The sequence below is a fragment of the Condylura cristata genome, unplaced genomic scaffold, assembly GCF_000260355.1.
Source record: "Condylura cristata isolate star-nosed mole 26May11 unplaced genomic scaffold, ConCri1.0 scaffold00007, whole genome shotgun sequence".
Lineage (NCBI taxonomy): Eukaryota > Metazoa > Chordata > Mammalia > Eulipotyphla > Talpidae > Condylura > Condylura cristata.
Window position 1 is genome coordinate 38,318,573 of NW_004567108.1, and position 25,328 is coordinate 38,343,900.

The window sequence follows — 25,328 nt, forward strand, 5'->3', positions numbered from 1 at the left end:
GCTAAAGACTTGTTAGTTAGAAGTCCAAAACTAAATGGAATGATATGGAAAGATAGAAAGCCATGGTTAGAGAGTGGGGTGCTTCTGGAGGCGCTGGGGTTGTCAGGACATGGCCTAGTGTGTGATTGTGGAGGTCAGTGATGGCTGATGTAAGATAAGGAGTTGAGAGTCCTGTTAGCTGACAAGACTGTTGACACCAGTGTTGAAATCAAGACTGACGAATGAGTAGAGTAAGTATTGAGCAAGGTAGCAATGCAGGGGCTGAAACCACCAGAGAATAAGCCCAGTAGCAGGAGGTTAGTGAACAGGTGGCAACAAAGAGAAATGATAGTGTATATTCAAACTGAAGTGTTCATGAGGGAAGGGGGAAGAAAGGTGTGAAAGAAAGGGGATCGTGGTCCTCCAGGTGCACAGGATTGGGGGAAATCAGTTACATCATTCATCACACCCACTAAGTTACCACATTCCAAAAGGACAATCTGACTGCACCGCCCAGCCCAGCCCCTAATTCCCTGTGGCAGCTGTGCTCCTCCTCAGGGGGGGCAAGAGTACTCTTTCTGTCCACCTTCCTTGGGGTGGTTCCATGACCACTCAGTGGTGCTGAGGAGCAGGACCACAGGCCTGAGGTCTGGAAGGGAAAGCTGTCAGCCTGACACCCCTGGCTGCTTCGGGAGGAGGAAGAGGACCAGGGCCTGCCTCCCCACAGCACCATCCTCAAGGCTGATCAGGAGGCTGGTTCCACCCAAGACTTCAAGAACTATGTGGCTAATGCCACATCCAGGAGACTTGGCTTGACCTCTGAGAATATTTGTGAATACAGTGGACCATACAGGGGACCACCACAGAGAGCAGAAGCCACCAAGGAAGGATGGATTTAGTGGGGCAATGGCATCCTCAAAATGTTGCTTGTATATGATCCCTTAAGGACATCTCCAGGGTTTGTGAAAGCTGCTCTCTGGGGTGTGTGTGTGGGGGTAGGTTTCTGAGTTTGGAGGAAGGTGTGCTCCGCGATGAATAGCAGACATAAAGACATTGCGCCCTCCCTGGAGGCGCAGCGGGTTAAAGCACAGCACTAAGAAGCTTAAGCCACTTCCGCATGAGTTCAATCCTGCCTGCCCCGGAGGTGACCACATGGCTGGCAGACTTCTCCTGACCCGCCCGCTGCTCCCCTCAGCAGTGTACTTAGTCGATCTGCCTGCTCTGCTCCCCACTCTGTCTCTGGTGAAGCCTCTGGCCACCCCTGAGCCTCTGGCCTGTACCCCAGTTCTGTATACACAAATAAATAAATCTTTAAATAAAAAAAAAAAGATATTGAGGTAGGAAAATACCTCTTCCTTGGCCCCGACCTACAACAGGAACCGAGTCCATTTTATTTCAGATATTCTCTCTCCACCCCAGCTGGTAGATGCCTCCCTCAGAGGGGCTTGCTGCCTTCAGCTGTGCCTTAACCCACTTAGATCTTTCTGGTGCTTTCAATTTAGGAAACATTTTCTCTGCCCATGTGAAAACTTCTGTGGGCTATCAGCTGGGGAGCATCAATTACACCTGTAAGAGCTGTTTGTCTTTGGGGCCAATAAAAGAAACAGGAGGGAACCAGAAGATTCACGTCTCTTCCCAGCCCAGAGCAGGAGCTAGGAAATTCATTCTTTTGGCACCTTCGTTTTCTTATCTACAAAATAGGGTGACAATGAGCCTTTTTTTCCATCTGCTTCTACCTTTGGACTAAGAAGAGAAAATAGGTGCTGGCGGGAGAAGCCGCAGCAACTGCATGCTCCTCAGAAGAGGACTCGCAGGGCCACATGAAAGGTGGCCCAGGCAGAGCTGTGCGGGCGCCTCCAACCCGGCAGCAGACCGTTTGACTGTTTTAACCCCATTGGGGAAGCCGTAGGGAACACTGGCAGGGACACGTTGAGCACAGAGGAGGGGCCCTGGAATCCTGACCCCCCACTTTGCCCAACATCCCCGGGGCCGTGGAAGGTCGCTGGAACTCAGGAATGAAGTCTTGTTCTTTGGCTTCAAAGCCTTAGCCCAAGCTCAACCTAACCAGGAAAGCCCTCTGCGTAAGGCAAAGCTCGGACTGGACGCCTGAGAAAGCGGCTTGATCGCGTGGGTCCTCGGTGACTGCACAGAAGGAAGCTGAGGCTGGAGAAACCAAGCACAGGCTCCTCGAGCCGGAACCTGCCGAGGCCGTGGCCAAACAAGCGGCCGTCGTCCCTGGTGCTGAAGGAGACTTGGGACAAGCCAGGGGCGGGGTGGAGGTGAAAGGGAGCGACCAGGTTTTGCCCGCGCTGGCCGCCATTAGCGTCAATGACCGACACCTGTGCGCTTACACGTGCCGCTGGCGGCCCCCGCGCGTGCGCAAACGCATGCGCGCGTGGGTGGGCGCCCCTGGGCCAGAGAGCGGGCACGGGCGGGCGGCAGCAGAGGCGCGAGGGGCAGGGAGCGGTGGGGAGCCCAGAAAGAAGAAGCTCGCCAGTAGCTCAGAGGCCTGCAGCCTCCTGGCCCCAGCCCTGCCTGCCTTGCTGCAAGTGCTGTGGAGAATCATTCAAAACCCGAAAAAGCCCCCCGAGGGCTCCAGGACTCCTCAGTTACCCGCGGCCCGGACCCCAGAAACCTGCTCTGAGCCTTCCTGGCGCTGGAAGTGGGAAGTCGGACAGAAGAGGCCGCCAGAGGTAAACGGGAAGCCGTGATGAAGCCCTGTCCCAGGAGGGCAGACTCCTGAGAGAAAGGTCGCTCCGTCTGTCCTAAGCAAGCGGCCAAGGGAGGTTTCTAGGGAAAGGGAGACCGGAGTGGGGGCAGGTCCTTTGAGGGGTTTGGTGACAAGAGGCAGCTCAACTTTTTGCCCTAAAGCGGCTCTGCCCACTGGGCAAGACATTTCTGGGCCCCTCCCCTCACGAGAGGGGTCTTGTAAGAGCGGGTCCCCTAAAAGTCAGGGACCACTGCGTGACGTGGGGGAGCTTGCTGGGTCAAGTACTATTAACTAAAGGCCACTAATAGAGAGTTCATCTGAATTAAATCTACCACAAATGCAAGGATAGGAAGATCAAAATACTTAGTGGGGCAGAAACCATACGGGACTAATGCTTGGTGAGGTCCAGGTGTCTCCTCTAGTGAAACGAATCAGGCAGCCAGCGTAATGCTGAATGGTATGCATAGGGCCCAGGCTATTAGCTAAGCAGGCTAATGTTTTGGATAATTACTAATGTAGGAATAAGTGGGACGAGTGGCCTTTGCGGTAGGAAATGGGCTAAAAGGTTTTTGGTTTGTGGTGGAAATCTGTAATTATTGTTCTGCGCACAGGGGAGCCAATGGTCTAGAAATGACCACTTCTAAATATTTTGAGCGCTGCTGAGTCTTCGGTATAAATGAATGTGGTAGAAGTCCTGGTGGGTTGGCTGACCCAGTAAATAAGTGGGATCAGATCTGTCTTTTGTAATTGTAAATGGCTATCTTTTTTGATGTTAGTTGAATTAATCAGGTGGATGGAATTTAATGGGTTATTAATGTCAGGTCTGGGAAATGAAGTGTTTGGAAATACAATCGCCACAGTGACTTTAGGTAATCCTGTTACTGAAGGGGTAACAAAAGGACACATGTCTATTTTGTTTGTCAAAGCATATAAATTTTGATGTTGTATTTTAAGATTTATTTATTTGTGCATACAGAACTGGGGTACAAGCCAGAGGCTCAGGGTGGCGAGCGGGTAGGAAATGGGACAGAGACAGAGTGGGGAGCAGAACAGGCAGATGGACGAAGCACACTGCTGAGGGGAGCAGCGGGCGGGTCAGGAGATGTCTGCGGTGCCATGTGGTCACCTCCGGGGCAGGCGGGAATCGAACTCATGCGGTAGCGGCTTTAGATTCTCAGTGTGGTGCTTTAACCCGCTGAGCCAGCAGGGAGGGCCGATGTTTTGATATTTTTAGTTGTGGAATTGAAAGAATGTTTTGAAGTTTTAACTGGGATATAATGAGTTGTATCATAGGTCTGATATAATACTAATAATTCATGCATCTAATTGTGGCATTCATTCAAAAACTGTCTAACTTAAAGTTAATACTATTTAGCCTCTTGATTTTATAATAAATATACAGACCATTTATCCAAATTTTAGTGGAACATCTTTGAGGACATGTAGACATCATGAGTCATGATGTTGTGATTTCTTTATTTTAATAACTGCCCATAGTCTATATCTGCCTGTGTAAATATGAAGGTGAGTCCCTTTTTGCCAAACGCTGGTGAATAACATCAAATTGCAATTCAAATAAGCTTCAATTCTACTGGGATGACTTCCTTTCTTCCCAAACATTGGGGCAAGTAAATTGAAGTCAGATTTCACTAATTAAAATTTTATGGAATGAAAACCTATCAATCTAGTAAGAATTTAGCTTACTAAGTGCTCGATTTGCATTTGATTGATGTAGGTGAATTCTTGCAATTCTTATTTTCAGACACTAAGTAAAAAAATTTGTTTAGGATTGAAGTTTCTTGATCTGTTCTAACCTAGTCTATTATTGATATATGGTGTTATGGAAGAATTAGAAAGATTAATGGTGGGAAAAGTATGATTCATTTCATGTTTATGAATTACCTTTTTATTTTTGTGTTATTGATGTGAATATGGTTAGCAATGTGAAGTTGGTTAATTGTATTTAAAAATATTGGTTAAATAGTGATGACTACCCATGTTGGTAAAATAATGTGTTATTTGCTTAGGAAAACACCCTAAAGATGCTGGGAAGCCTCCTAATGATAATATAATAAACCTAAGTGTAGCATTGCATGTTTTTATTTCTTATATAGGAAAATATGTGTTGTGGTGGCTGAATTATAGATAAATAAAAACATGGAGCAGGAGCAAGTTATTATAGTTGGATTTTAAATTATAATTGTTACTTTATATGAACAATTGATGAGTAGGCTGTGTTTTGTTGTTTTTTTTTGTACAGTTTGGCTGCACCTTCCTCATCCTCCCATATTGATAAAATAGTTGTAATTAGTAGCATGTGTAGAAGATTAACGGATAAGATTTTTTTATAAAAATGATAGTGGTACAAGTTTCTATCATGTTAATAAACTAGACCAGATATTGGCCAAATGCTTTGTGTAACTGGGTAGTCAAAGCAGAATGGGGAAATAGCAAGTTTTGTGATGAGGCCTGTTGTCATAATGGATTAACAATGTTTGTAATTGTTTAGAGTAGAATATACTAGAATAATAATATAAAAAATATAGTGCCTCATCTCACATATTTAGCAGATGCTTCCATAGCCTGTGGGTTGAATTTCTTTATTAAAATTGAAACAATAACTGGTATGTTTATTTCTGTACCAATTTAGGTTAATGAACAATATAAGTTTATTGTAGTGATTATTCTTGAAATGATAGAAAACAAGGTAATAGTAAAAGTAAGGAAATCATTAGTTGATATAAATCAACATTTCTAGGATATGGGCCCAGTAGCACATTTAACTGATCTTAGCATAGAGTGTGTTGTAGTGCAGAGATTGTGACTTCTTAGGAGTAGATTCATTTCCTATAATTCTAAGAGTGCTTAAAACCTCTATCACTTGCTGCATCAAAGTGACTCTTGTCACTTCTTATGTTTGTGGTGGGATGCTTGACAGAATGATGGGTAAATGATTTACCTCATACTCATTGAGCTGGTGTTATTGGTAAGAAGTTTTTTCATAGACATAAATGTTGGTCAGACTTGTGGGTAAGATGCTCAAATTCAAGGAAAATTACCATTAAGAAAGGTTTTTGATAATTTAATTGAGTGCAATATTGGCATATAGGGCCTGTGAAATGCTCCTAGAAATAGAATTGTTATTAAAAATATTATTATAATGTTGGCACAATCTACTAGGAATAATAGGCTGAGTGGACCTGTTATATACTCAACACTGAAGCCAGAAATAAATTCTGTTAGATCAAACAGAACTTAGTTGGTTTCTGCTGGGGTTGCAATATATCATGTTACAACTAGTGGTCAAGGTGGACAAATTAATCATAAATATTCTTGAGTTGTGATTAATGTTGGGTATGTTGATCTATTTATTAATAGGGCTGATAATAGAATGAATACTTCACATGAAATTGTGCTCTACTCTTAGGGTCCTGATTAGTATATATTTTTAATTTGAGGTTTACCTGACCAAAGCATAGAGTCCATGTCCAAGGGACCACATTGCTAATGTGAAGTTTATGTTGATTAATGGATATGGCATTGGTAATGGATTTGTGTTGTTAGAGCCAAACTGAGGGCTAGGATTGAGGCAATGATAAATAATAGATATGATGCTAATGGTCATAATGGTTTTTAATGAAATGCATTGGCAATGGGTTGGAAAAGGCCAGAGGTCCAACAATGTTTGATCCTTTATGAAACTATATAACATAATACTTTTCATTTGATTGTCATAGGGAATGCTATGGTAACTATAGCGGGAATAATTTTTAAAGGTCAGTTACAAACACCATAAGGGGAGGAGTTGAAACTCTAATTATAAGTGTTTAAGTTTTATGTAATTACTGGACTGCCAATTTTAGCAAACCCTAGTTCCTGGACAGAGTTTTTATCAGTTAATTAGAGTGATTTATATTAATATCATCTACAGTGAATGAGCTTTTGCAAAATAGGCCTATTTCTCCTCTCCTTTTGTATTGAGAAATATGAGTAGAAACTGACCTGTATTACCCTGGCCTGAACTCAGTTCACATAGAACTTTAATCACTGAGCAAAATCATTAATAGCAACACCACTGAGATATCCTGCTCCAGCTTTGACAAACCCTGTTATTAATGTGAACTCTAGACGAGCACCACACTGGTCCTAGGAGAACTTGTTTATTGATCAAGCTTTTTTAAAATTAGTAAGTGATAAGATATTTGGGCTTGTCAAGATTTTGATCACTCCAGAGGTGGTGCTTTTTCCCAAAATCACCCCACCCAAAATTGTTAGTCCATTTAATGTTTTGTAGCCCTCTGATATGGTTCATCTGGAGGGTTTTTTTTTTTTTTTCTGGACTAATTAAAACTTTATAGGGCCTTATTTTGTCCTTTCCTGCTATTTCACCAGAAAGTCAATTTCACCAATTAAACCTGAAACGATAGAGACAGTAAAATCCCTCCTGTTCATTCACTAAGGCCTTATTTAGAGAACGACTAATCATGCTAACTTTGCAGTTGGATACCATTCCCATTAAACAGTGATCACTGGGTAGTCAGTGCCTATAATACTAGAAATGATAGTGGGTTTCTGTGTTTCAATTTCTTTCTAGAATTTCATTTATCTTAAGTGCATACTGTATTGGGTTAACAATTAGATTTTTATTGCTAATTAATGTTTTTTAAACTACCAGTGATTATTTGTTCCAAGCTATGTGAAGAGAAAACAGTTTTACTTTTATCAGCATTGCTTCTGTTATTAAATTGTTAGGAGTTTATTATTGCCATTAGGTATATTCTGGAGCTTGAATACTCTCCATTTTCTATTTTTGAAGTATAATCGACACAATTTTAGTTTCAGGTGCAACAAAGATTTTGAAAAATAAATCTATTTCATTATAAGTTTGTAATACAATTACCTCCAGTTTTTTGCTGTGGGCTACATTCCTGTGACTCATTTATCCTGTTAACTGGAAATTGGCATCTCTTGATCCCCTTCACCCTTTTCTCCCACGCCCCAACCTTACTCCCTGCTTATAACCACTAATCTATTCTCTGTTAATTTGTTTTGTTTTATAGATTCCCCATACAAGTGAAGTCATACCACATTTGTCCTTATGTGACTTAGCAAAATACTCTAAAGGTTCATTTATGTATCATAGCTAGCAAGATTTGTATAGGGATGTGTGTGTGTGTGTACAAAATTGCATCTTAGTAATGTTGTAATAAACACAAGAGTGATAATATATTTTAATTACTGTATTATGTTTTTTCTTCAGATAAATACCCAGAAATAGAATATGTTGGATTAGATGGTAATTCCATTTATTAATTTATTTTTTGAGAAACCTCCATACTGTTTTCTGTCGTGGCTGCACCAATTTACATTCCCACCAACAGAGTAGGTGGGGTCACTTTTCTCCACATTTGTTGAGCGTGTGCCCAGATCTGTCAGTGTTCTACAAGAGGGATCTTTCAGTCCCAGGCTACAGACTAGACCTAGATACCACCTTTTGAAGTAAGCCCAATACCAGTGGTTCTGTGGGGCCGCAACCATTAAGTCCTTCTGACCACCAGACTGGGTGATATGGAGGTGTCTGCTCAAGGACAGCTGCAAGAATCGAGCTTCTAAATGAGTATATAAAACTTTCTGGGAGGTACTAGTGAGGCGTTCTTATGTCAATAGCAAGTGCTACTTAAGTGTCCCCTGGCCTGTGTTCCCCGAGAGCTCGCCTCGTTTCAGCCAGGGGCCAGTGTGGAGAAGGGCCAAGCCTGGCACACTCAGCAGTGCCCAGTGGTGGTGGACACACACACATGCACATGTATAGAATTCTCTTATGTCCTGAAGGTTTTTATTAGATAAGATGCCAGATTTGTTGATTTTGATAAATAGTACTCAATTATTTGTACTTGCAGCATACAAGTCTTTTGGGGTTCAGATGGTCAGTGGTGAATCACAGTATCTTCCCAATTTAAAAAATACCAAATATATGATGCCACACCTCTGTGTGAGCATGGGCTGGTTAGTCACTTGTCCATTGAGATGTTTAAGAGGAAAGTAATTTTAGGTGATATGTTGCTGAAATAAGAACCAGACGTCAGATACAATTCAGCTGTACAAAACCCCACATATTATGAGCTCAAAGTAAGATGCAGACATAATTGTGCATAGGTTGCTGGCTTCTTGAAACTTGGTGTTTAAGGAAAATTGTGATTTGTGATAAACAGGGTGACTAGAATTGATTTGACCTAAGTGGGTATATGTGACCAATAATGCATTTTTCCTTTGTAGTGTAAATCATTTATTAATTTATGAACAGTTAGGAAGAGACTTATGTTCAATAAACCCTTCCATATATTATATGATATTACAATTTATACCTATATGCCTGGGGCAAGTAATGTATAATAGCTACTGTGTATCATCTGTGATCAAGCCTATATGTACTGATGCATTGCCTTGGGGTAGGTCATTTAATGTATGAAGTATGTAGTATTAGAATGGCCTAGATTGTTTTCAGCACTTTCATAGCACATGGCAATTATGTTTTGCTGTTCACATGGAGTTTTCAGGGAAAATTTAAGTAGAATTTCAGGTTTGGGTACTGATGGTAGAATAGGAGTTTCTTCCTTCTAACCAAAAGAAGTTTTTCTCCTTTTCTGATTTACAAGACCAAAATGCAGATAGTATAAAAATTAATTTTAGAAGATTATTTTTAATTTGTTTATAAGTGGCAAAAGTACAAGAATAAGCAGAAAATAGATTGATGCCTGTTGGTCAACAATGTTGCCCTTCATGTTATTAGTAAGTCTGCTACTAGTAGTCATAATAAGCATTGGCTGGAGGGGAGTGGTGAAAATATTATACTTTGCTTTAATGTGTAAAGTATTGGAATATTGTTAGAAGTAGAAGATTGGCACTAATGCACTGACTTAATGAGGATGGATCATAAAGTTGCATAAGCAAATAGGAAACTTCATTCTTGTTTCTATGTGGTGGAGTATTGGGATCATTAGCTGATGTACAGCTTCAGTGTCTGGTTCTCCTAGAAGACTGGATGAGAATAGGGCTAGGATTAAAAATACAAGTCCTAGGATAGCCTTGATGCTAAAGGTGAAATGGAATTTCCCTATGTCAAGTGAAATTCCCCAGGGATTATTTGATCCCATTTCATAGATGAATAGTAAGTGAATAATTACTGGAATTGAAATAATAAATGGAGCCCTCCCTGGGGGTGCAACAGGTTAAATCACTGCAGCACTTCAGCACTGGCCAGGGAAGAGATCCACATGGCACAGCAGACCTCTCCTGACCCACCCACTGCTCCCCTCAGCAGTGTACTTAGTAGGTCAGCTTGTTTTGTCCCCTGCTCTGCCTCTGGTGAATCCTCTCACCACCCCTGCACCTTTGGCCTGTATCTCAGTTCTATTTACATAAATAAAATCTTTTTTAAAAAAAATGGGAGGGTGAAATGGAAAGCAAAGAATCAGATGACTTGTCAACTGAGAATCCTTCTTAGAGCTGATACCACAAATATCTGATCTCATGGTAGAATGTATCTTATAATGCTGTAGTTATTACTGTGAAAATAAAAATTCCAGAAGTTTCATGTTTGTAAAAAGGCATAAAATCCACAGTATATTGTCTTACCTGAATAACCAGAAAAAGAATATGAATGCTTTGTTGGGATATGAATATGAATAATTCCTTCATGGTTCACATGCTTGGCAGGTGTGGGCTACAGCAGTTGTTAATATCTTGCATATAATGTATGATTAAAATAATCCTGTTAAAATTTGTAAAAGCAGGCAGAACCAAAATTTCATCATGATGAAATATTTGATGGAGCTTTTGGGAAGGGTTTATGGACATTGGTTATCAATGATTATAATTGAAATACAATGATGACTTCATACTGTGGTTAAATTCCATGTGAGAATGATGATCTATTTAAATACTGTTTTATGATTAGTTTTACAGGTTTTTCTTCAAAACCCTCATTTATGGTAGAGTAGGGTTGACTGTAAATGGTAAAATTGCTTGTGGTATTATATAACTCTGGTGAATCTTTTCTGTGTTTAATAGCTCATAAAATTTATTCTGGGAGAATGTTGATGGGTTTTGATTCTAACAGTTATGACCACTGAAGAATATCCTGAGGTTTCGGTTTGTAACATACTGTCTTGGGACTATTTCTTTCACAGTGGTTAATGGAGGTCATGGTAGTTTTATGTATTTTGAAGAATGATGAGATGTAGATGGCACTTAAATTTGGATTAGGTGTTTGAGTATGATACTGGAGATTCTAGCATCTTTAATGAGGTGGTTACAGGAATACTTGCCTGATACAGTTATGTAACTTGATTGGTGGTAGCAGCTGTGCTTATTGTTTCATTGGTGTAGTAGAGGTTACTTGTGCAAATTAGACAGGAATAGGTTCAGGGCTAATGTGAGGAAAGAAGAAATTGGGGGTTGAGGTTTTTGTTTTGAAACTTAAGTAATAATTTAATGTGCTGAATTTTGACTTGCGGAAAGGTTGATGAGAGGCAGTATATAATAGCTGGAAAATATCTGGTTTGAGATTTCACATAGGTTTAAAGGATAGTCACATAAGTTTTGTGTAACAAGGTTAAGTTCAACTACAAGAGTAAAACCTAAAATAGTCAGGCAAGGGCTGTTATGTTCAGAAAATAAGGCACAGTTACCTATGGAATAGATCAATGGAGTCATGTTTTTGGAAGTAAGACATCAGTGAAAATCTTACAATTAAAAGACTTTTAATGGAGTCACTAGGGGAGATTTGTTTTCATTAATTAAAAGTAAAGTAGAACAGCAAGGCTGTCCTAGAAGCACAAAGAAGCATATTCTAGTGATTTTTTTTTTAAGTTTACTATTTTTTCTTTTATATCATTGTTCATTCTCCTCTTAGGTGTAATTCCATAAAATTACCACCACCAAGACAATCAATCATGAACTATGACCAGTCTCTTGTGCTCTTCCCTCCCTTATTTTGACCCCTCTCTCACTCCCTTCCCCACTGAATGTTACGGAGTTGTAGTTTGCCTGCCACTTTTGTCTCTTCCCCTTGCCTTGTTTGGTTCCCCTATGTCTCTCCTATAAGTTAAAACCATCCAACATACTTTTCTTTTTCCTCTGGCTTAATTCACTAAGCATAATCCCTTCCAGCTCCATCCATGTTTATACAGATGCCATAGTTTATCTTTTTTTGACTGTTATATTCTATTGTATATCTGCGCCACATCTTTTTGGCCCATTCATCTGTTTTGGGGCATTTAGGTTATTTCCATAATTTAGCTATTTTAAGTAGTGCTGCAAGAAACACAGGAGTGGAGGTTTCCTTTCAAATGAATGTTTGTGTCTTTTGGGTAGATTCCTAGGAGTGGAATTGGTAGGTCATGGCAATTCCATTTTTAGTAGTGAAGATCTTCTATACAGCTTTCCATAGTGGTGGGACCATTTTGCATTCCCACCAGCAGTGTGACAGCGTTCCTTTCACTGCACATGCTCACCAGCAATTGTTTTCTTAACGTGGATCATTCTTACTAGTGTGAGAGGGTATCTCATTGTGGTATGGATTTGCATTTCCCTGATAAGTGATTTTGGTCACTTTTTCCATATCCCTGTTGGCCATCTACATTTCATCTTTTGGAGAGTTGTCTTTTTACCTCTTCTGCCCTCCTCCCCCCTTTTCTGGATTGTTTGTTTTGTTGAGTTATGTGGGCTCTTTGTAATCAGTCCTTTATTAGTTGTATGGAGTCTAGTGGTATTCTCAAATGTTAGGGTAGCGGCAATGAGGTTAATCAGTACAGCTCAGGGCTTGGTATACACCATGTTAGTGGTTCTCATAATTAATCTTTGAAATAAAAGCCTGTAAGAAGAGGCATGTTAGGCTTCTATGAGAAGATTATAGTAAAGGGTAATTTTTTAAATAAACTGCTCATTTTCCAGATGTATTGTTCATCATTTAGAACATAGAAATAGCATGGATACAGTTAAAGAATGCATTGTGCAGATGTGAAGGAATGTTAAATTGGGTTGGTTAATGCCAATAGTTACTATTATTTGACCTAATTGGCTTGGAGGGGAGAAAGCATAACCAGTGGTTATAAACGGGTTAGTAAAGACACCTGCTGCAGCTACTGTACATGCCATTAACGTGAGGGTAAATGAAGGTAGGACCCACCATATCTGAGGAAAGAAATAAGCTAAGGCCAAGTTGGGAGGATTTACCAACTGCAACTAAAATAATCCAAATAATGAGTAATTTTTAGGTTGGCATTGAGTATAAGATTTGTTGGAAATACCATGAGTTTAAATTCTATAGGAATCATGCCTTTGAAATCATGAATACAGTTTACCCAAGGTAGTTACATACACTTACTTGGAGGATTGCAGTATTTGCATCAGTCCAGCCAAACTACCATCAATTTAACAGAAGTGATAGAATTCCTACTCCTTTCCATTTAATGAGGATTGCTGGCAGTCACTAGAATTAGTATAATAATAAGAAATGGAAGTAGAGGGCCTCCCTGGTGTCACAAGGGGTTGAGTCATAGCACTATGGAGCTTCTGGCAGCCACTGCACGAGTTGATCCACCAGGGAGGTGACCACGTGGCGCAGCAGACCTCTCCTGACCCGTCCGCTGCTCCCCACACCACTGTACTTCTCTATCTCCTTGTTCTGCTCCCTGCTCTGTCTCTGGTGAATCCTCTTACCCTGACCTCTGGTCTGTACCCCAGCTCTTGTATGCATAAATAAATAAATCTTTAAAAAAGGAAAAATGGAAGTAGATATGATGGGAGCAGAATGTGGTACAGCAAATAAGTTGTACCACATTGGAAACTACTTAATTGATCATGTAAGAAAAAAAATACTATTTTTTGTATTTATAAATGATTACTTCTAAAGTCTGAATAATCATTTACTGTCAGTTTGGAATGACTAGCACTTGGCCTGAATAACTGAATGGAACTAAACTGGTACTGAAAGCATATGACATCATAGTTTTTACTTAACGTAGACATAATTTTTGGTAGGTGTTAGAGGTGGTTGATACAATTGGAAAAGTTAAATAATATAGAAAATTTTTGTTATTTTTACTTTGGATTATACCATTTTTGGTTCCTAAAGCAATGGGTTATTTCTATAATTTACAAGTTTAAAAAAGTAATATCAAGGTATGAATTAGCAGATCTTGGGACCCTCCCTAGTGGCACAGAAGTTTTAAAGCACAGCACTAGGAAGCTAAAGCCACTTCAGCACGAGTTTGATCCCCAGCCAGGGAGTTGATCCACATGGCGCAGCAGACCTCTCCTGACCAGTCTGCTGCTCCCCTCGGCAGTGTACTTCATCAGTCAGCCTGTTCTGCTCCCCACTCTGTCTCTGGTGAATCATCTTGCTGCCTCTGCACCTCTGGCCTTCACACCATTTCGGTATGCATGAATAAATCTTTAAAAGAAAATTCAATTAGCAGAGCTTGCATATACTTTCTCAGCAAATAACTTGTAAGCTGCTATTACTAGACACGTAACCTAGTATTTTTTTAAGCTGTATTTACAATAAAGCCAGTGAGTGCTGTCACGTTATCCCTTGAACCACCACAGGTTCTTGTCCCACAAAGCCGTAAAAGAAATTTGCAGACTTTTTAGATAAGCAGAAAGAAGAAAACCTTATTCAAGAAAACAGGAAAAAGAACTAAAGCAAAGACTCCAAGACAGCAGGGCAAAAGACACCATTATGGGCCCGTGTCTAGGGGACATTTTTTCTTTTTTCTCTATTCTAAAATCTCACCATCCTATTTTGTGATTAGCTCTACTCCAGGCAAATGTGCCCATTTCCCAGTTCTTACCTTATAATTCCTCTTTTCCCCTCTCCTGTTAAATCATATAGAAAATTTTTTTTTATTTTGAATTATACCACTTACAGTACCAATTAGTCTACATTTTAGCCTTAAAATGTATTGCCTCACCAGCCCTCCTGAATTTCTCTACCCTGTCTCAGAAGCCTCTTGAACCTGCAATCCCTGCCTGTATTGTCCCGGAAGCTGCCTAATTAGCCCTGACTTGCTCTGGGCTCAACAACACAGTAGTCCCACCTCCTGTGAAGGCTTTATCCAGGGAACCACAGCCAACCTTGGTCCAAAAGTTCCACATATGGTATAGTTAAAGAGCTCCTGTTCACATAACTTTCATTATGATATATGTTGTAATTGTTTTATTGCTGTTGTTAATCTTTTACTGTGCCTAGTTTATAAATTCTACTTGATAGTAGATATACATATCAACAGTTTCTGGTGCTATCTGCAGTTTCAGGTATTGACTGGGAAAAGATTGCTGAACTTCATTTGAATTTGGTAACATTTCTTATGCTAAATTTTCTGATTCTTTGATGGCAACATTTCTATGCTGAATTTAATGACTTAGAAAATGAGGCCAAAACCCTATGCATTTAAAGTTGGAGGTTTCATCCTGAAGCACAAGAGATGAGAAAAATTACCCAGTTGCAGTGAGTCAAACAGCTCTGACAAGCATCCTGAGAGTTTGTTATGGCATGGTGGCTTGCTTCTGCACTCCCTAGGCTAGTCTTGCTTCTGCTAACCTAGGTGGCTTCTTCCTGGCACTTTCCCTTCCAACTCTGCTCTGACTTTCTTAGGATAAGTGATTCACAAAAGTGTGTCTGTACAATTAGTGCTCCAGAGCCAGTCTTCTATTCAGCAATAAATGTAGTAGCTAGCAAGATGCTCATATGCCCTACTCAAAAACAGGCCCCTCTCCCCAGCATCCTAGCAAACTATTTCCTAACTTTTAGTGACCAGTTAGGATAACATGGCACTGACAGCCAGGTGTCTTTGTGTAGCCACCATACTAAATAGCCATTTCATATTTAAAAGATGACCTTCAACCCTAACCTTGTCACTGTGGGCTTGGCTGGGCCTCAACCCCGTGACTTAGAGGCCTGTGCTTTCTGATGATTGCTAACACGATCACATTTCTAGAACCACAAGGCCACAGCCAAACAAAGTTCATGTCACTTTAGCTCTTAGACAAGGAAATGGCGTTTTTTTTTTTTTTTTCAAATGAAAGGAATAACAAGTGGTGGGTTTATAGTTGCAAATTAACAGAGAAGATTATTAAAATGTCTACCTAGCTGGGAAGGCAGAGCATGTTTGCATAATCGTTTGATATAACTTTTGAGTTAACAATCACCATGAGGTACTGCCAGGCACCTATCAGCCACAGTATCTTGATGCTTGTCTGAGGGAGCCAGCTTCACTGGCTGCTAGGCAATTTAACACCTCATTAGGAAAAACAGGTATTCTCCAGGGTTTCTTTTGGGAAGCTGACCTCAGAGACATTGATGTAGCAGATATCTAGATATTTTTCCTTGACTACTCTAAGCCATTACAGGTGATACAGAGGTTTGCAGTTATTCACACATGAAAAAAAAAAAAAAAAAACAGAAGTTGACATTTCCAGGACTTTTATAGCTAAGTAGATATTATCTGGAAAATTTATTGAAGCTATATAAAATATGCATGCCTTGGCACGTTTGACAGACTACAGTATTCTGGTTAATTACTGAACCTTAAAATAATGACACATGTGTGACAAGTGAATGGAAGGCAAAGGCACAAATACTGGATAATTACAGTCATGTGGAATGTGAAGGGGGAAAAAAGGAACTGATAGAATTTAAGCAAAATAAACCCTAGAAATATGACTACAGAAGTGAGAGTACTACAGCAAGAGGGAGGGTGGGGGTGAGGCCCACCTCCTGTCTGGGACACTGGACACTCAACTTTTCTTTAACTTGTTCAAAGACTGTTACAGTCATTCCTCCCCCCACCTCCAGTTTCTGGTCTTGTAATGCCTCCCTCCAAATTTCACACCAATTGGGATCCAAGAAAGTAAAGCAAAAAGTTGCAGCTGTGTGCCCACAGGACTATGAAGTAGACATTAGACTCACCAAGAAGCTTCAAGGCCCCTTCATAGAGCAGCAATCATGGTGTAGGTGCTCTGGCAAATGCCGCTCATATGAATATGCTTAATTGAACCATGCAAATTAGTACGAAGGTGGTTTAGAATTGTGCTTTTCAAACACTCTCAAAAATGTGAAAGTCACTCATTACGTTTTCTAACTAATGGAAATCGTTAATAGAAGGTGCAAATAACCTAATCTTGTTTGAACCTCCATCACCCTGAAGATCACTCTCTAGAGGACAGCACTAGTATAAGTCTGCCTGTGCCAGAAGTAAACACATTGTTTCCAAACTGAAAAAGGCTCTGAATCTTACCGAAAGCTCCCCAAGAGACCACCTATCCCAACCATTTATACTTAGATAACTCTTCTGTCCCTTCTCTGGACAATACTTTTCTTCAGAGTATAATGTGGCCAGACAAAAGGTACTGACCACAGGCGACTGATCTTATTCATGTAGGCAAAAGAAATTAGAGCATTTAGTTTTAAGATACACGTACACAAAAAGCAGAGCCAGAAATCATCTTCATACACTAGTAAGCAATACAAAGTGGACAAAGCAATACAAAGTGGTGGACCAAGCAGTGACCAAAACAGGCCCTTCTGCAAAGATCCATGTAGTGTTCACAGGAAGTTCAACTTGCACTTCCAAAACTATTTTTCGAAATAGACACTCTTTCCCCATTCTTGTTCTAATCTCCCTAATTGGGATATAGTATTTGAAGCCAAGTGAGTGAGATGACATGATGCTGGGTTCTCTCTTAGAGGTATGTTATTCGTAAACATCATTTTGATTTTTTTATCAATCTGATTGTGTCTTTTGCCAACCTAGAAGAGCCCACAAGGGTGGTAATGATTTCTTTTGTGCCCTCACTTGATCTAGTAACACCATGGCAATATTTTCATAACAGTACCTATAAATTTTCATGGTTATTTTTAATACCTACATAATTTTCACCATCTGGGAATTACAAAATCATTTACCCAATCTTCCAATTTTTTCATATTATAAAAATAACTACAACAAGCATCTTTGTGTGTACAACTTTGCTTACTTGTTTCATTATTTTCCCAAGGGAAAAATTACTAGTTTAAATGATGGATCAGTTTTTAAAAAGGGTTTTGATACAAATTGCTCCAATTTTCTTTCTAAAGATTTTTTAAAAACTCAGATTTTACCCTGTTCACTTCTAAGTTCATGTTTAATTTTTTTTTAAGTTCAAGATGCAATGATTTGATGAGCTATAATGACAAATGTCTGTACCAATCAGAAATTCTGTTGGCCAGATCATCTTCAGTCATTCCTAGCTCTTCCCCTTCATCCAACATAAAACCTACTTGTTTTCACTCTGCTGCTTATACAGTTCTGGCCAATAGGATACAAATAAAAATGTACTGGAATTTTCTGACAAAGCTTTTTATTCTCCTAGCAAAAGATGACACAGATTTGGAACTGTCTCTTCCTGTTACTTTGGATGTAGAGTCTGGAGCTGTGGCAGCTTTGCTACAACTATAAACAAAATGGCCAGAGAATCATTTGCTCTGACCAGGAGATTTTGTGATGTGAAAGAGAGTACCCTTTTGTTTCAGCTATGTTGTTACTGGCAGTTTAAAAACATTACTGACAGGTCCTCCGGGTGGTGCAGTGGGTTAAAGCACACACTGTGGGGCAGCAGACCTCTCCTGACCCACCCAGTGCTTCCCTCAGCAGTCCATCTGCCTGTTCTGCTCCACATTGTCACTGGTGAATCCTCTCATCCCCAGAACCTCTGGCCTGTACCCCTGTTCTTGTGTGCATATATAAATCTTAAAAAAAAATACAGATAAAATACAAGCTATGGTTTTAGCTATGTATAGCAAGAAATGGTGAAAGGAATCTCTAATGCTGAGTGCCACAAACAACATGTACATTTTAGGCGGAAGGAGTAGAAGAGTTAACCAAATGGAGACAGGTGGAGTTGGCGGGCCGGGGGGGCAGAGGATGACCGTGTTTATCAAACCTTGTTTTGTTTTTTTCTTAGGCACACAACCAAACTATTTTCCCTCTTTCCTTGCAGTGAGCTCGAACCACAGATCAAGCACTGGCTAATGAAAAGTGAGCAAAGGGATGCTTCCAATTCTGTAACTGACCCATAAAAAAATCCCAGGTAATCTCTGCTCTCTTTCCCCATCTGCTGGTCAAATACAAATTTGAGTGGCCTCACACAAAGGAAGGAGATGGGGTCCCTGAGTCTCTCTGTAGGACTGTAATGTGAGTCATATGATATTTTATTGTGTTAAGCTTCTGAGACCATGGACTTGTTTATGACTTCATTTTGTATCATCCATTCTTAAAGATGTACACATGGTGTAAGCAGTAAGGGGGCAACCTACCTTTCACAAGTTACCCGGTTCATGTAGAGAACTTTTTAAATGTTTCTAAGTTGACTGGCTTTTCAGAGGCTTTATATATTGTTTTAAGACTGTTGTCTAACCAACCGGTCAGGAGTAAATATTCTGCTAAAAAAAGTCATTCCTTCCCTAACTGACCGTGTCCTAATGTCTATGATGCAACTAGTACCATTTATGGGAATATAGAGACACAGAAACTCAATCAATAAATTATATATTACATGTTTATTAAGGGTACAACCTTTATGTAAAATTTACATTTATGAAAAAATCAAAAATATTTACAAAATTTTGTAAGATAGATTTACTCAAAGTAGTAAATAACAATTCTTAAAAACTCACATTTGTTAGAGTTCTGTGTTTACAAAGTCTTAGTTAAAGGCTACAAAGTTTATCACTATACATATGCAAGAACCAGCTTGCTAAAATACATTTCCCATTGAAAATCTGTTTTTTTTACACCATTAGTGGATTTTTAAATGGAAAAAAAATCAGTATAAACTCATATGGCTTCAAAATTGTAACCTGCACCCAAATTTATCAACACTTTGTATAAAGGTATAAAGACTGGTAAATAAGAAAGTGCAGAAGTTTAACCATTTCACTAATTTCATACATATTTTTAAGGTAATACTTGATTAAAAACAAACATGGTGAATATAATGGTGTCTGAATTCCAATAATAAAATATTAACTGCCCAGTAAAAGCAGTTTCAGTTAAGATTCCAGTAAGGGGCTGTAATTGGCATATAAAAGAGCACAACATATGAGTTAGGCATTCTAATTTTATTATTTAGTAAAAATGAATATTCTAACAAATTATGTGTTGCTGAAATCAAATCTAAATTTAGAATTGGATAACAGTGAATACATAAAAAGCACATTGTCTTATATATACTGCTAATGAATAATCCGCTGCATCTAGGAAAAGCAAGATGTTATATAAATGTCTAATAGGGGGGATTTTCTGTAAAGCTTAACAGATTAGTGGTTTTATATAAATTACTATATATAACACAAAATTGTCATTTGTATGCAAAAATGTAAGATAGGGGTATTTATAAATAAAACTCCCATTTGAAAATTATAAAACTCTCAAATAATGCCTTTAGTTAATTATGCTAAAATTAACTTTTACCCAATTCAAACTTCAAATCTCAATTTTTAGAAACCAAAACAAAATGTACTTCTAATGGCAAAATTAATCTTTTCAAAAATGTATTCCTCACACAAGATATTCAATAAGTGTCTACATTTCCAGTGATAAACAGTGAAAGGAAATATTGAGTTAAAATACCAGTTATCAATTTACCATTATAGTTTTTCAGAATTTGACATACTTTTGATGAAGTTGAATATCTAAAGGTATTTTTCCCCCATTAGGTATATTTTTTTCTAGTGTCTACAGTGTAATCACTAAAGAAGTAAACCAAGGTTGGTAAGTAAATTATCTTTTTGTTATTCTGAATTCTAACTGTAGTCAAAAGATTCTAAACAGACGATACAGACTGAGAAAAAATGAGGCACATTAATGAACACAAATTGGATAGGCACATCTCTGGTTTTTGTTATTGTTTTAAAAGGCACACATTATGCAATTCATATAAAAATAAATTAATTCTACAGCATTAATTCATCAAAAACAATCACTTCTATAAACTGCAGAAGTAAATTTCTCTGCTGTCTTTTTTGCAAGCTTATTTTAAAACACATTGCACTTGAGAATTTTTAGACTATAAAACACCATTTACACTTTGCTTATATAGGATTCAAATTTTTTTGCATACAACTTGGGCACTGCTGATTACTTTCATGGCACGTTATTCATTCTGATTATTTCTAAGTTAACATTATCTAAAACTTAGAATTCATGTCCTACTTGTATCTAAAGCTAATTCCAAAATTTATGGAAAGCTAAATTTTGTGCTTGCTCTCCTGAAATTTTAGGCCTGATATCATACTATACCCCTTTTAACAGACACTGAAAATAATTTAAAATTTCAGCTTATGAAAACTTCATTTTACTGAGAATGTGAGTAAATGTACTTTCTGAACATTTCAGTGCTATCTGATGACTCACTTCAAAAGTGCAATTCAGTGTTTGTAGTCACCTCTCTTACACATGTCTATTTCAAAAACATACAAGTTAAAATAGTGTTTGGGAAAAAACAGATGATGCAGAATGGCAGGTTTGTACTATCCCCCATTGAACCAACCACGTTCAGGCTCATCAACAATCAGCCAGGTACCGTCCTGAAAAACACCAAGCAGAACTTTGCAATTACAAATGAACTCACAGGAGGGTCTTCTCACTGTGGTTACAGACACAAAACCTAGTTCCCATCTGCTGTTTACAATACATCAGATTACAGGTGCTCAGCTAGATTGACTATGGGAACTCTCCCCCAGGTGTCTCTCTCTACTTGGCACCTTATACCAAGAAGTGTCCTGACTTAACATACAATTTTCCCACATGTTAAGAAGTTGAAAATCTCTCAACTTACCAGTGGCAAACCGCTTCTTTAGTAAGGACAGCCTATAGCCAGTGCCTACAAGTTCAATATCTACTCCTGAGAGGGTACTTCCCTCACTGAGGAATTGCACTGCAAGTGTTGCAGGTTTACTCGGTCCTTCTGAAAGATCAAATTTTGCTCTGAGGGATCCAGATCCTATACAGAAGAAAGATTATAAAGGGCAAAATATACTTCAAATGACCAAGTAAGCTAAATTCTACCAGTGCTAAGCCAAATGTGTACAGTAAACGAATTGTCCTGTTTCCAAATCATGAGTGTGTGTAAAAAGGATGTCACTGAAGGACAACTCAGAGGGAAGCCCCAGGGTTGAGGGATATGAGTAGGAACAAAGTCAAATAATGAGAAGAAGGAGATAGCTAATACTGAAAAGAGCTGTGTCAACATTTCAATTTTCTATTCACCCAAATAGATACTTGTGGTGGTTTCTTTTTGATAGAATCTTTATTCCACATACCTCAGTCTAATAACATGGCATAAATAGTAAGCCAAATAACTAACAGATGCTGTAATAGAGATCTCAGAAGCTATAGGCACAAAAGCACATAATGGGTGATGGTGTGTTATTTCACAAAATGGTTACAACATCTATATGTCAAATGTAATAGGATATAAGTAGAGGACTAGAAGTAAATATTTAGTAGGACTAAATATCTTTACCTGCTGTAAGAAACGTATGTCAGACCCACAGGGAGCCACCAGAGGATAAGGAGAACAAAAACATTTACACGAGAGTATTAGAAGGTAAAGAGTAACAAGATGCAGGGTAAGGAGATCAAATGAAAGTCGATAAAATAGTGGTGGGTTCTGGTGACAGAACTAGGTTAAGGGAGAGGAAATATTTGAAAGATATTTAAGAGTTAGAACCAATGGGTGATAAAGGTGCTATATCCTGATGCATTAACTGAATAGCAGTCCTGCCTGATAGATCATAGCAAATTCAAATATGTGCATGTTCTTGGAACTATAAATTCTGTATCTAATAAATTATTATAAGGGGGGGAAAAAGTAGACAGAATTGCTGAGTAGCAGGAATGTTCTGTGGTTCCCTGTACAGAAATTTAATACTATAGAGAGAAATCTGGAGGAAGGTACCTAACCATAGGTACATCCTATGTTGTGTCTCACAGCACAGATCATTAGGGAAGATTAACCATTCTAACTTCTATGATTTTTGACATATAATTCAATTCTGTGAAAGTAGTAATAGGCCAAGAGCTGCTACCTCAGCAAGTCTTAAACTTTACAACTATTTTCTGATCCTTTCTGGGCATAAAGCCAGAATAGAAGCAGATTACTATTTTATAGTATACTAAGTTAGATATATCTTAAATGTTGACTAACCAAATCAGAGCCACAAAGACATTTCCATGTCCTTATACATGTACTGATACCTGAAAAGCAGAGGGAACTATTAAAATACCTAGCTAGAAAATACCAAGTACCCTTGGTATTTTACATAATCTGATTGATTAAACAGTAGAAAACCACAGCTTTTCTTCCTTGCTAACTGGTTTTAAATAGTCACTTCAAACAGGACATTTAAGTATCTACAAAGGAACTACAGAATTGCCTTACTTCATCCACTATATGGTATAATAGTTCAAGCCTGATTCAGCAAGGCAGATATAATAGTTAACACAGAAAAGCTAATGTTTTGATCACATGGTGCCTAAAAGTATACAAAAAGAAAAAGCTGAGCAAAATTTGAAACATTGCAGGTTAGATTAGGCAAAGAAATTCTCTTCAATAAGAGAAATACAAATTGATTTTACTTACACAAACAGGTGCAGACTTAGAAAAGGACTCCACTAACAATGAACTAAAACTGATAGACCTATTTCTTTATGCTTTATAAGAAAAAGAATATTTTGCTTTACCTAATATTCAATCAAGAATGTTACATATAACTCAATCCTGTGACACTGTAACAAGCGTAGAGCTGCTACCTCAGTTCAGTTTTGGTCTATTCATGGTTAAGGTCTTAACTTCCACCTAGTGGTCAGTTCTAAAACTGAAGGCATGAAATTCCAAGAAGAAACTATCACATGCATGTATACACTCACCTCCATTTTCTGACTTTTCTGAAATTCCAGACAATTTCCAGAAAGCTTTCATCTGTTCTGCATTCCTATAAAAAGAAATCTCTTCAGACTGTCTAATAACAGACAATCAGGTTGGTAAACCAATAAAAAGTTATACTGCTCATTGTACTAAATTATGTAATTCTCATTTCTATTGGTTAGAAAAAGAAAAACAAATGTACCCTTCATCACTCAGTAAAACACTTAATTGAATGGTGAAGGAAATAAAGTGGATAGTTTGAGAAGACAAAAGAGGTAATTAAAAGGTCTGTCAGATGCTCTATTAAAACCGTAAAATAATATCCTTATTTTCTAAAACTTAGCTGAGTTATTCAAGTCTGGGTTGTGACAGCAAAACCAGTTTTGTTTACTTTGGAATGAGGCTACTGTGGCTTAACAGGTAAAATGAGTAGCATCTTTTGTAGCATAGTTTCTATGGGAAAGCAAAATTTCAACCTTTCAGAACTTAGGTTTTAAAAGTGGGAGGGGGGGATTTGCAATAGAAAATTAGCAGAAACTCAAATCTACTTAATTACCATATTGCAGGTGGGATGGACTGCATGTTCGTGACTCCTCCACCCACTGGCACAGCCACCTGTATATTGGAAAGCGTATTTGGGGCTGCCATAGCTCCTGGGTTATACTTGTAATCCACTCTAAGGTCTGTAGTGCCAGTAGTACATTTCCAGTATGTTGCAAGATTTAAAGGAGTAGAGTGAATACCATTTGATGATACCTTTAAGAGAAAAAAAAAACAAAAACAGACAATTCACTTTGGTAAAAGTAAAAATCAAATTAATGACATGTATACTTGAACACAGAACTAAATGAAACCCTAACAACCCTAAAAAAAAGTACTCTCACTTGACTTCCAAGGTTCATTTGTTCGGCAGACATTCAGTGTACACACTCTTAAAGGACTAACTACATCAAAATCTCTGTGGTACTTGTTTAAAATGCATAGTCCATGGCTCCAAATGCAGAAAAATACAACCTAGATGGAATAAGGCCCAGAAATCAGGATGTTACCAGGTTATTTCTTTTTGCATGTAATGTTTAAATACCTTTCAACATATTGATAAAATTCTAGATTATTAATTATAAGAATTTAGGTTTTAAAAGGATAGGCAACCCATACTGTTCTGCAAGCTTTTAATTAGAATATTTCCAACTTCAAATGTTTAATTTTAACCCCATGACTCACAAATCCTTTCAATGCTTCAGTTTATTGCTTCAAAGATTTCAGTGAGATCATGATTTCATTTGCATTGAATCTTTACCATATAGTCTATACTTTTTTCCTTTCTCAATACCACTTAACTTTCTAACCAATTTACAAATATTGAATGTCTGCTGAATAAATGAACTCTGATAGTACTTTTATTTTTTAGAAACCCTAAGAACCCTATTTTAGTTACTCTAACAGAAATTCAAGTAGTACATAAGCATACAAAATGGGAAATTCACCCTTGTCATCTTTATTCCCTGCTTGGATTTTGGTATATATTCTGTCCAAACATGTTAGGCACATACAAATAGGGATCCATCTCTTTCTTAGGCTATTATAGTTACTTAATCAATCTCTTCCTCTAGATATGCACTTAGGTGGTCTCCAAACAAACAATGCTAAAGTGAATAGTCTGCCTTACTTC

The 25,328-nt window shown here is 38.5% G+C and overlaps 1 protein-coding gene across 1 annotated transcript in view; it reads right to left on the reverse strand.

Annotated features, from left to right (window-relative positions):
• Nucleotides 1-19,304: 19,304 nt before the first annotated feature.
• Nucleotides 19,305-25,328, reverse strand: part of FCHO2 (FCH domain only 2) — a 93,671-nt gene continuing 87,647 nt past the window's right edge. The window contains exons 22-25 of the mRNA XM_012721767.1: nucleotides 24,213-24,412; nucleotides 23,659-23,723; nucleotides 21,566-21,730; nucleotides 19,305-21,314 (exon numbers count right to left, since the gene is read on the reverse strand). Of these exons, the coding sequence (XP_012577221.1) occupies nucleotides 21,292-21,314; nucleotides 21,566-21,730; nucleotides 23,659-23,723; nucleotides 24,213-24,412 (453 nt within the window). The 3' untranslated portion in view covers nucleotides 19,305-21,291. The remainder of the gene's footprint in view (nucleotides 21,315-21,565; nucleotides 21,731-23,658; nucleotides 23,724-24,212; nucleotides 24,413-25,328) is intronic.